The 12,236-nt window shown below is 45.3% G+C and overlaps 1 protein-coding gene across 50 annotated transcripts in view; it reads left to right on the top strand.

Annotated features, from left to right (window-relative positions):
• The window catches only part of ENTPD5 (ectonucleoside triphosphate diphosphohydrolase 5 (inactive)), a 68,718-nt gene that overhangs the window by 44,395 nt on the left and 12,087 nt on the right, over nt 1–12,236 (top strand). For 26 of the 50 annotated variants that reach the window (XM_017977206.4, XM_078335427.1, XM_078335429.1 and 23 more), the window contains 6 exons: nt 1,242–1,303; nt 2,248–2,349; nt 4,111–4,251; nt 4,869–4,925; nt 6,343–6,458; nt 10,406–10,831. In XM_017977206.4, the coding sequence (XP_017832695.1) occupies nt 1,242–1,303; nt 2,248–2,349; nt 4,111–4,251; nt 4,869–4,925; nt 6,343–6,458; nt 10,406–10,492 (565 nt within the window). In that variant the 3' untranslated portion in view covers nt 10,493–10,831. Of the gene's footprint in view, nt 1–1,241; nt 1,304–2,247; nt 2,350–4,110; nt 4,252–4,868; nt 4,926–6,342; nt 6,459–9,811; nt 10,037–10,405; nt 10,832–12,236 lie in introns of those variants that run through there. The other 24 variants (XM_054240184.2, XM_054240185.2, XM_078335409.1 and 21 more) reach the window with 4 other exon arrangements.

Raw genomic sequence — 12,236 nt, 5'->3', positions numbered from 1 at the left:
AGGGAAGAATAATATTTCATGTTGTATGATTCTTCTAACTTTTCAAAGCGTTCTCAAATCTGTTATTGTATTTGATAAGCAAAAACAAAGTCTTTGCCAATTCCCTAAAGCCTATCAACTGAAACCCAGGCTACTTACAAGGCCCAAGGAACCTGAGAGCCTTCTCCATTCTTGGCCTTAAAATATATGACTTAAGAGTCAAAAGTTTTTGGTTGGGTGTAGTGGCTTCATTTCCGTAATCCCAGCACTTTGGGAGGCCAAGGCGAGCGGATTACCTGAGGTCAGGAGTTTGGACCAGCCTGGGCAACATTGTGAAACCCCCTCTCTATACCCCCTCTCTACTAAACATGCAAAAATTAGCCGGATATAACAGTGTGCACCTGTAATCCCAGCTTCTTAGGAAGCTGAGGCAGGAGAATCGTTTGTATCCGGGAGGCGGAGGTTTCAGTGAGCCAAGATCATGCCACTGCACTCCATCCAGCCAGGGCGAAAAGAGCAAGACTCGGTATGAGGAAAAAAAAAAAAAAAAAGTCAAAAATTTTCTCTAGACCAGGCACAGTGGCTCATGCCTATAATGCTAGCACTTTGGGAGGCCAAGACGGTTGGGTCACCCAAGGTCAAGAGTTCAGGACCAGCCTGGCCAACATGGTAAAACCCCATCTTTACTAAAAATACAAAGATTAGCTGGGTGTGGTGGCACACGCCTGTAATCCCAGCTACTGAGGAGGCTGAGGCAGGAGAATCACTTGAACCCAGGGAGCGGAAGTTGCAGTGAACTGAAATTTCACCATTTAACTCCAGCCTGAGTGAAAGAGCAAAACTCCATCTCAAAATTCTCTAGGGAGAGGACACTTAAAGAAGGCTCAGGCAAAGGTCCTTCCCAGCTCCTTTGAGCTAGCCTTCCAATGTTCAGAATCCAGCCTGGAATTTGATCCCAATTGGGACTGGGAGCTAAGCTAAAGAGAGCTTTTCTGGGAATGGTTCCTAGTGTGGGACCCTAGGAATTGTCACTGTCTCTGGCCTTTGAATGATAACTATGGGGAATTCTTTCTGCATAGCCTTCATCCAAACTGTGCAGAAGTTACCCCTTGTCGACCATAGGAGATGAATATGTCACAGAGACAGAACAAGGTTTTCATCTTTCCAGAGGGAAACAGAAACCATGTTACTTTTGAAAGCGGTAGCTTTAGGCTAGAGAACTTCAGGACCAGCATGAAACTGGCCAATCTTGTATTTTACAGTTACTTGGGATTTGGATTGAAAGCTGCAAGACTTGCAACCCTGGGAGCCCTCGAGACAGAAGGTTTGTCTGGGTACCTATGCCAGGTGGGGGATGGTGAGGGCGACACAGATACTCTGCTTGCTTCTTCCCTTCCTTGATTGGAGGAAAAGCTTATCCTGAATCGTGAAGCAAATGTTATATAATGGACCTAATAACAGCAAATTCCTTTTCTATTTGATAAGTTTAGAAGTTTTGGTGTATATTATTAGCCATTTGTAGAACGAAGTCTACTTATACAGGGGAACAGCCTATGTCTAGGAGGCTGAAGTGTCTGCAGAAATCCCAGGCTTTAAGAATACATTTGGCAGGAGCTTGCTCAAGCCCTGAGCTTTACGTTGGAGGCACAGGAAGCAGGGTCCCTTCTACATGCAGGTGGAACAACTGAGTAACTCCATCTCTTCACAGTTGCGCTCAGGCAGAACTGGGTTCAGTCCCAGTGTTGTCATTTGAGGCACATTAGTTAACCTATCTGTGCCCCTTCCCTCACATTAAATGAGAATTTGCATTTAAGGCACTTTGTACAGTAAGCTATTATTGGAGTGACATCTATTTTGCATTTCAGAGCTTACGAAACATCTTCAAGTGTATTTCATTTAAGCCTCTCAGTAACCAGTGTGGAAGGTAGCATAGCATTTCTTTCCTGTTTTTAGAAAGGTGTGGAGACTTACTCTATTGTAGGTTTTGGATCTCTTTGAGATGTGATGAAATCCATGGATCCCTTTGGCAAAAGCACATGTGCATGAAAATTTGCTTCTGTTTTCAGGGGATTCACCAACCCCACAAAGCCTGTCTGTGAATCTTGAGTTAAGGATTTCTGTCACAGGATGTGGTCAAGGACTGAATTTCATAAGATTTTAAGGCCCAGCTGCCATGGTGATTCTTTGTCTCCCCAGTGGCTCTTTGCTTGACTTCCTCCCTCTCTCTCACTTAACTTACCTCTTACCTTGTGCCCTGGATTCCTTCAGGGACTGATGGACGCACTTTCCGGAGTGCCTGTCTACCGAGATGGTTAGAAGCAGAGTGGATCTTTGGGGGTGTGAAATACCAGTATGGTGGCAACCCAGAAGGCAAGTGATGTTTTTTCACTAAAGTTACCTTTACAATGGAAGTTCTGGAAAAGTCCCACAGGAAACTTCTTCCAGAGCTCAAGAAAAGCTTATCTTGTTGCAGGGACTTGTTCCAAAAATCTTGGTGTGCCTCCAAGGACTGATGTGAAGTGACAGTGAACAAGGCACCTGTCATACTGCATCAGACAAGTGTCATGGACCCATTAGATAACTTGCACTTAGCCAAGTGCTATGGTGCACATCGTTTTTTTTTTTTTTTGAGATGGAGTTTCACTCTTGTTACCCAGGCTGGAGTGCAATGGCGCGATCTCGGCTCACCGCAACCTCTGCCTTCTGGGTTCAGGCAATTCTCCTGCCTCAGCCTCCTGAGTAGCTAGGATTACAGGCACACACCACTATGCCCAGCTAATTTTTTATATTTTTAGTAGAGATGGGTTTCACCATGTTGACCAGGATGGTCTCCATCTCTTGACCTCGTGATCCACCCGCCTCGGCCTCCCAAAGTGCTGGGATTACAGGCATGAGCCACCGCACCCAGCCCTATGGTGCACATCTATAGTCCCAACTACTCAAAGGTTGAGGCAAGAGGATCACTTGAGCCCATGAGTTCAAGGCTATAGTGTGCAATGCCACTGCACTCCAGCCTAGGCAAGAGGGAGACCCCACCTCTTACAGATTAATTAAGAAACCTATTTTAGCTGGGTGTCGTGAGTGACGCCTATAATCCCAGTACTTTCAGAGACTGAGGTGGGCAGATCATGAGTTTAAGAGATGGAGACCATCCTGGCCAACATCGTGAAACCCCATCTCTACTAAAAAATACAAAAATTAGCTGGGCATGGTGGCATGTGCCTGTCCCAGCTACTCAGGAGGCTTAGGCGCGAGAATCGCTTGAACCTCGGAGGTGGAGGTTGCAGGAACCAAGATCGTGCCACTGCACTCCACCCTGGTGACAGAGTTGAGGTTCTGTCTCAACAACAACAAAAAAACCTATTCTAAGCCTAGGTCTAATGCAGCAGTGTGAAACCCCATTTAGTTAATGGTTAACTATTTAAAGTATAGTAAAACTTAAAACTGAGATAAGAATGATTTATTAAAGGTATATACCACAATATCAAGAAATGAGGCTGGGTGCAGTGGCTCAGGCCTACAATCCCAGCACTTTGGGAGGCCGAGGCAGGTGGATCACGAGGTCAAGAGATCGAGACCATCCCGGTCAACATGGTGAAACCCTGTCTCTAATAAAAATACAAAAAAATTAGCTGGGCATGGTGGCGTGTGCCTGTAATCCCAGCTACTTGGGAGGCTGAGGCAGGAGAATTGCTTGGACCCAGGAGGTGGAGGTTGCGGTGAGCCGAGATTGCACCATTGCACTCCAGCCTGGGTAACAAGAGCGAAACTCCGTCTCAAAAAAAAACAAAACAAAACAAAAAGAAATGAACTTTCCAGTGAAGGAAGCATGTGAGCCCTTTAGCTACTTGTTTATAAATGCTATGGAATGTAATGCTAGGCAGTAGCACGAGGTTGGCCATGGTTTAGTGAATACAGATTAGGCAGGGGAGTGGCCATGGAGAAGCAGAGCCATGAGGCTGCAGACGTTGCTCATCTTTGTTTTGAAGCCTCTTGTCCCGAGCCTCAGCCTTCTCCTGCTTTCTTTGACCCTTCTGCTGTTCCCTCATTGTCTCCAGCAGCTCGCCTCAGAGAGAGTCCCCTTCCCCCAGCACTGTTCTCACCTTACCCCTGTGCACCTTTGCCTGGCAGGGGAGGTGGGCTTTGAGCCCTGCTATGCCGAAGTGCTGAGGGTGGTACAAGGAAAACTTCACCAGCCAGAGGAGATCCAGAGAAGCTCCTTCTATGCTTTCTCTTACTATTATGACCGAGCTGTTGACACAGACATGATTGGTGAGTTCACCTCAGGTGTCCAAAGAGGAAGGTAGACAGGGCTGTGGTGGAGAAGGTAAAGGAGAAAGAGCACTTGAGGTGCTTGTTGGGGTGATTGCCCACTTCTTCTCAAGTACACTCGAACAAAAGGGTGGAAGTGACTTAGAATCTTTTGGAGGTGAGAGATGACTGAAACAACTATATGAGGTCTTTTTTCTTTTTAACGTGTTTATTGAGGTATAATTGGCATACAATAAGTGTACACTTACAGTATACAATTTAAGTTTTGTCATGTATACACCCATGAATCCATCACTACATTGAAGATAATAAACATATCACCCCAAATTTCTTCCTGTCTGTTGATGATCACTTTTCTTATCACAAAAGTAGTATTTTTGCTTAACTGTCAAAGTATATGTACATGATATGTCATGGCCTGAGAAAGATGAATTAATTTCCAATTGTTGTGTTTTATGGGTCTGTTTTTTTATTGTGGTTAAATATACATAACATGGAATAGATTATAAATAAAATATGGTGCATAGATTACATTACGTACATGTATATAATGAATTAATTTCCTTATGCTTCCTTGAAGGCATTTTGATATCAGCTAATGTTCTGTTTTATTTCAGATTATGAAAAAGGGGGTATTTTAACAGTTGAAGATTTTGAAAGAAAAGCCAGGGAAGGTGAGTATCGAGGGAAGCCCTTGAAGGCAAGCCTATGAGACTGCTTGCTAACTCTGGTGACCAAAAGCATCTCAGTCAGCTCAGAAGGCGAGTCAGAAGACTGGTTTCAGTCAAGTGCGGTGGCTCACGCCTGTAATCTCAGGACTTTGGGAGGCCGAAGCTGGCAGATCATGAGGTCAAGCGATTGAGGCCATCCTGGCCAACATGGTGAAACACTATCTCTGCTAAAAATACAAAAATTAGCTGGGCATGGTGGCACGCACCTGTAGTCCCAGCTACTTGGGAGGCTAAGTCAGGAGAATTGCTTGAACCTGGAGGTGGAAATTGTAGTGAGCCAGGATTGTACCACTGCACTCCAGCCCGGGCAACAGAGCGAGAATCCAACTAAAAAACAAGCAAAAAAAAACTTTAGGGAAATGGTGAAGACCTTCCACATTTCTTGCTTTCTTTTTTTAAATTGAAATAGTGTTATCAGTGTTAATAAAACACTAAGCATCAAAAGACATGGGAAACAGCAACAGAAGCTTCCTTGAGAGACTCAGTCAAAACTACCAGAGAGGTAGGCACAGTGGCTTGAGCCGGTAGTCTCGGCCACTTGGGAGGCTGAGGCAGGAGGATAGTGTGAACCTAGGGTCTTGAGCCTGCAAGGAGCTGTGATCATGCCATTGCACTCCAGCCTGGGTGACAGCATGAGACCTTCTCTCTAAAAAAAATAATTAATTAATTTTTAAAAATTAAAAATAAAATGCAAATGATCTTATCCAGTAGCCCATAATAGGGTTAAATAATATTTTCCTGTCTTCTGGGCCTCAGCATTAATCATAGGTAAGGGACTTAGAACTAAACCCTCACAATAGGTCATAGAAACTTAAGCAAATAAACTAGAGCCCATGTAAATTTGAATAGATAATCAAAGCAGAGATGTGCAAGTTCTTAAGAAGCTGCAGTCTTCCAGAGGCAGTCAGTGCAGTCTAGTCTCTGAGATGCCTAGGCGTTACCCAAAGGGAGACTTCTGCCTTGTTTATTCTACTTCTTCCCTCCCATCTTCTTTTTCTGAGACGGTCTTGCTCTGTCACCCTGGCTGGAGTGTAGCGGAGCAATCTCAGCTCACTGCAACCTCTGCCTTCCGCATTCAAGTGATTCTCCTGCTTCAGTCTCCTGAGTAGCTGGAATTACAGGTGCACATCACCATGCCCGGCTAATTTTTGTATTTTTAGTAGACATGGGGTTTCACCATGTTGGCCAGGCTGGTCTTGAATTCCTGGCCTCAAGTGATCTGCCTACCTTGGCATCCCAAAGTGGTGGGATTACAGGCATGAGCCACTGCGCCCAGCCTGCTTATTATACTTCTAAGAGAAAATCCTACACCTCTCAGTTAGTTGCAAACGTGAACTCCACTGTTCACTCTCTTTTTCAGTGTGTGATAACTTGGAAGACTTCACCTCAGGCAGTCCTTTCCTGTGCATGGATCTCAGCTACATCACAGCCCTGTTAAAGGATGGCTTTGGTTTTACAGATAGCACAGTCTTACAGGTAAGAGACAGGACACCAGAGTCCCTTAACAGTCCTCTTTTGTCAGGGTTGAGGAGGAGTAAGAGTTTGTTCAGTAATCAGAGTAGCTAGAAGTGAAATTATAAGGTATTTTTGTTTGGGCTATGAACAAAGTACTGTGCTGGGCACCAGGAATATGGGAAATTACCTCCATGTAGTGGCAGCCTCTGAGTATGTTACCAGGCAAACTATCAGAGGTCACAGAACAGAAATACTAGCAGCCCAAATTTAGATGCCAAGTCACATGGTTGATATTTTTTTGAGACAGTCTCTTGTTGCTCAGGCTGGAGTGCAATGGCATGATCTCGGCTCACTACCTTTGCCTCCCGGGTTCAAGCGATTCTCCTGCCTCAACTTTCCAAGTAGCTGGGATTATAGGCATGTGCCACCATGCCCAGCTAATTTTTTTTATATTTTTAGTAGAGATCGGATTTCACCCTGTTGGCCAGGCTGTTCTTGAACTCCGGACCTCAGGTGATCTGCCTGCCTTGGCCTCCCAAGTGTTGGGATTACAGGCATAAACCACCATGCCTGGCCTACATGGTTTATTAAATCAATTTAGAACTCAGAGTGAGAGGCAAGGGGAAAGAGATGGAGAGGTAAACACACAAGACATGGTACAAGCAGGATGGAGTGCCACGCTTTCTGAATCCTGGGTTCTGTTTGTCCTGGGTTTGCATGTCCTGCCTATCTCTGCTGCTGATGGAGTAGTTACATGTACTAGAGCTTTGGTCATGGGAGCACAAAGACAAGGCAGGGCAAATAGGGCAAGTTTGTGTGCCTGAGGCTCCCACACAAACTTGCCCTATTTGGAGAGGCCCTGGGGGGCAGACACACCTGGCCAGTAGCATTACCTCAGCCTGTAAGATGGGTTTTTTTGGCAGAGGATGTGAGGGACCAAAAGGGTGTCACCAGTGAATGGCTTATTTAAGGCCTCATGAACACTGAATGCCTCATGCATGTCATGTGTCATATATTTCATGTGTGCCTCATATATTTAGTCCCTCTTGAATCTTAGGTCTGTTTGTCCTCCTGTTTCTCTCCATCTGTTTGAGTACATGCAGGCTCTACTTTATCTGTAGTAAGTGATTTATCCCCAGTTTTGGGCACAGTGACTAGTCTCAATTATATTAGGTCAATAGAGAACAATCCACTGGTTTACAAATCTTTTTTGATGATGGTGGGATCTTTATTCAACAAAAGCTTATGTAGAATATCAGTAATATGGCTGGGCCTGATGGCTGATGCCTGTAATCCCAGCACTTTGGGAGGCCGAGGCAGGGGGATCACCTGAGGTCGGGAGTTCGAGACCAGCCTGGCCAATATGGTGAAACCCTTTCTCTACTAAAAATATAAAAATCAGCCCAGCGTGGTGGCGGGTACCTGTAATCCCAGCTACTCGGGAGGCTGAGACAGGAGAATCACTTGAACCCAGGAGGTGGAGATTGCAGTGAGCTGAGATCATGCCACTGTACTCCAGCCTGGGCAACAAAGAGTGAAATTCCATCTCAGAAAAACACAAAAATCAGTATTACAAAACTGGTAAAAGTAGAGCTATTCTAATTGAAGCAGAGATTAGAAGCCTGAAACTCCTCTATCACTTGGCCTCCCTTTTTCCTTTGAAGCATTTCCAAGAAACCACTAAACATCGATAAACACTAATCTAATCCTTTTTTTTTTTTTTTTTTGAGAGGGAGACTTGCTCTTGTCACTCAGGCTAGAGTGCAGTGGTGCAATCTCAGCTCACTGCAACCTCCACCTCCCAGGTTCAAGTAATTCTCCTACCTCAGCCTCCCGAGTAGCTGGGATTACAGACACATGCCACCATACCAGGTAATTTTTGAATTTTTTAAAGTAGAGACAGGGTTTCATTATGTTGGCCAGGCTGGTCTCAAACTCCTGACCTCGTGATCCACCTGCCTCAGCCTCCCAAAGTGCTGGGATTACAGGCATGAGCCACCATGCCCAGCCCCTCTTCTTACATAGTTAAGGAATTTGGGTCTAAAGTTTTGCCTAAGGCTTAGAATGTCTTAAATGTCCTGTTTGGTTATTTTTTTTTCCTTTTTTTTTGACACAGTTTTGCTCTTGTTGCCCAGGCTGGAGTGCAATGGTGCAATCTCAGTTCACTGCAACCTCCACCTCCTGGGTTCAAGTGATTCTCCTGCCTCAGCTTCCCAAGTAGCTGGGATTACAGGCATGTGCCACCATGCCTGGCTAATTTTGTATTTTCAGTGGAGATGGGTTTCATAATGTTGGTCAGGCTGGCCTCCAACTCCTGATTTCAGGCAATCCACCCATCTCAGCCTCCCAAAGTGCTGGGATTATAGACATGAGCCACTGCTCTCCATCTTTTTTTTTTTTTGGAGACAGGGTCTTGCCCTGTCACCCAGGCTGGAGTACAGTGACATGATCTCAGCTCACTGCAACCTCTGCCTCTGCCTCTGGGGCTCAAGTGACCGAAACCTCAGCCCACCGAGTAGCTGGGACTACAGGTGTGTGCCACCAGTCCTGGCTAATTTTTTTGTAGAGATGGGGTTTTGCCATGTTTCCCAGGCTGGTCTTGAACTCCTGGGCTCAAGCAATCTACCTGCCTTGGCCTCCCAAAGTGCTGGGAGTACAGGCATAAGCCACTGTGTGTTGGCCCATGTTTGGTTATTATTAGTGCTTATAAAAGGCACCTGCTTACATAGCAGGAGTTGAGAAGCTTTGTTTTGCTTCATACTCCTAAATCTATTCTCACCTCCTGATCATGCCCTTTTTTTTTTGGCCTGGGCTTGCTGGATCCTCCAGATGGTCTTGGGGATCTCTAGGTTGTAGTTGGAAGGCAGGACCTGGACTGCTGCCGGCAGCTGGGGGTTGTTCAGGATCTCAGGGAGGATCTGATTGGCTACGCGGCCCTGAAGGACCGGACCAAGAAAACATGCAGGAACATATGCTGGTCTAGGTGCTAAGGATCTTCCTGTGCAGGGAATGTTAAAACTTCATTTTGTCACTAACAATTGGCCAAATATTAACAAGAAGTTACAAAAAATAAATTGATTACTAGAGAACTAAAAAGATAAACCTCCAAAAGAGCTTCTAAGACAGAGAGGGGAAAAAAAAATCCTAGAGGAGAAAGACTGACATGGACCAAAGGAAAGAAGAGTGAGTGAGTCAGAGAGAGAGAGAGAGAGACAGACAGACAGAAGTAGTAAAGAGAAAGCAATGTCGATCATGCCCTTTCTACCACATCTATTACCATTACAGGTTGCCTTATCTGAAATTAGTGAATCAGAAAATAAAGCAGGGGATATTTTGTATAGTTTCTTTTTTTTTCCTCTTTTTTTTTTTTTGAGATGGAGTTTCACTGTTGTTACCCAGACTGGAGTGCAATGGCACGATCTCGGCTCACCGCAACCTCTGCCTTCTGGGTTCAAGCAATTCTTCTGCCTCAGCCTCCCGAGTAGCTGGGACTACAGGCACGCACCACCATGCGCAGCTAATTTTTGTATTTTTAGTAGAGACGAGGTTTCACCTTGTTGATCAGGATGGTCTCGATCTCTTGACCTCGTGATCCACCCGCCTCGGCCTCCCAAAGTGCTGGGATTATAGGCATGAGCCACCGCGCCTGGCCCTGTGTAGTTTCAAGGTTAAGGGAAGAGTTCAGAATATTGTCTGTCTGAAATATCTCTCTAGAAGGCCTGGTGGGCTATGACCTGGGCCAGAAGCATTCAGTTCAGAGATGAGAAAGGCAGATGTAGGAGCAATGGCCAATGGGCCATGGCTACAGGGAAATTGTTATAGTGGGAAGCCTGCAAAGACTGGCTCCTGTCAATTTTGCCTTGGTTTGCCAATGTGGTTATTCTTGGTCAATATTGTCTGCCCAAGAGCTGTGCATGCAAGAGTTGGAAATTGGATGAAAATGTGAAGACTTTTTTTCTTCTCAACAGCTCACAAAGAAAGTGAACAACATAGAGACAGGATGGGCCTTGGGGGCCACCTTTCACCTGCTGCAGTCTCTGGTCATCTCCCATTGAGGCCACGCACTTCCTTGGGGGCCTGCATTTGCCAATAGCCTTTTTAAGGGGAGGAGAGAGGACTTAGTTTCTGAGCTAGTCTGGGGACATCCTGGACTTGAACCAAGAGATTTAGATTTAATGTGAACTGCTGCCTAACCACTTGAATACACAGTTGGCACCAGAGCATCACAGAGAGCCGTGTAAGCCAAAAAGTATAGCTTTGGAACTTCACCTTTGAGAGCCCAGGGACAGGCCCCTGGGAACCAAAGAAAAATCTCATTTCAACCCTTTGAGTGCCTCATTCTGTTGAATACTTTTACATTTTCCTCTTAAATGGTAAACTAAGCCTACTTACTGCAATCCCATGATCTATCAACATGAGTATTTTTTCGTCCCTATACGGTGCCCCGCCCACCCTCATCTGCACCCACCTCCCCCAAAAAAGAAAAAAATACCTGGTTTTGCTTTCCATGTATAATTCAACAACACAAAAGGGGACCATGTCAGAATCTGTGTGATCCTGTTCTGTGTTAGCTCCAATCAGCCAGCTGGGAGCCATCCTAAATATTATAGGATGGAGAGTAACTCCTAAATGTGCATAGACTACAGCCTTAAGAAAGGAGGCCACCTAGTCTCTGGGGACATGTTTTGGGAGGGTGTGGCTGCCTCATGTAGCCTACCTTTCCTTTAATCAGCTTTTCATCAGTCAACTCTGGGATTAATGAACATATCTGACTTTATGGGTGTATATTCAGTGCCAGTACCACCTCCCAGGCTAATGTGTTAACAGTGTTTTCTATGATTCTAAACTCGTTTTCTTTGTATTTCTAAGAAATACAAGTAGGCCCTAACTTCTGGTCTGTGGTGAGAGGTCAGTGTCTGTGCTATTCCTGGGTCTATTATTTCAGTTAGCCCTTTTATTCTCTCTGTTTATAACAGTACCTTCCTGTCCTGGCCCCTGATCAGTTTAGCTAATATCCTCGGAATTATTTATCTAGTTCAGAGTTTCCAACACCGTTCCTGACAAAACCCCACATGGATTTGGTTGGTGCTGTCAGCGCACATCAGAACACTGGACCAACATTTCCAAGGAGAACCATATTTAATGTCCCTCAGGTTCTCCTTTTTGAATCAAAGTGGTCAGAGCTCTTGACTGTGATTTATCCCAAATTCATTATCTTGCACTTTTTTTTTTTTGAGATGGAGTCACTCTGTCACCCAGGCTAGGGTGCAGTGGTGCAATCTTGGCTCACTGCAACCTCTACCCCGCCACGTTTAAGCGATTCTCATGTCTCAATCTCCTGAGTAGCTGGGATTACAGGTACCCACCACCATTCCTGGCTAATTTTTGTATTTTAAGTAGAGACAGGGTTTCCATCATGTTGGGCAGACTGGTTTCGAACTCCTGACCTCAAGTGATCTGCCTGCCTCGGCCTCCCAAAGTACTGGGATTATAGGCATGAGACACCACGCCCGGCCTTATCTTGCAACTTTTGACATACTCATCCCTGCTTTTCATCTGCCCTGTAATGCTCTTGGACCTGGAAGATCTCCCTGTGGTCTGGCCCCTTTGCCTTGGCTCTTAACGTTCAGCTTCTTTCCAGGAGTGTTTTTATTTCCCCAAACTTGTGGCTTTCACAGTAGACTCCGTTTCCATCCTCTCTCATAAAAGATGTTAAATATGCCTGGCCCTCACACAGTCCATGGAGAACCTTATTTTTTAACATTACTCCATTGAGTCAATAAATAGACCATCTCCCAT

The sequence above is a fragment of the Callithrix jacchus genome, chromosome 8 (assembly GCF_049354715.1).
Source record: "Callithrix jacchus isolate 240 chromosome 8, calJac240_pri, whole genome shotgun sequence".
NCBI classification, from domain to species: domain Eukaryota; kingdom Metazoa; phylum Chordata; class Mammalia; order Primates; family Cebidae; genus Callithrix; species Callithrix jacchus.
The sequence above is the reverse complement of the archived record's forward strand: the minus strand, read 5'-3'. Positions and strand labels throughout refer to the sequence as shown.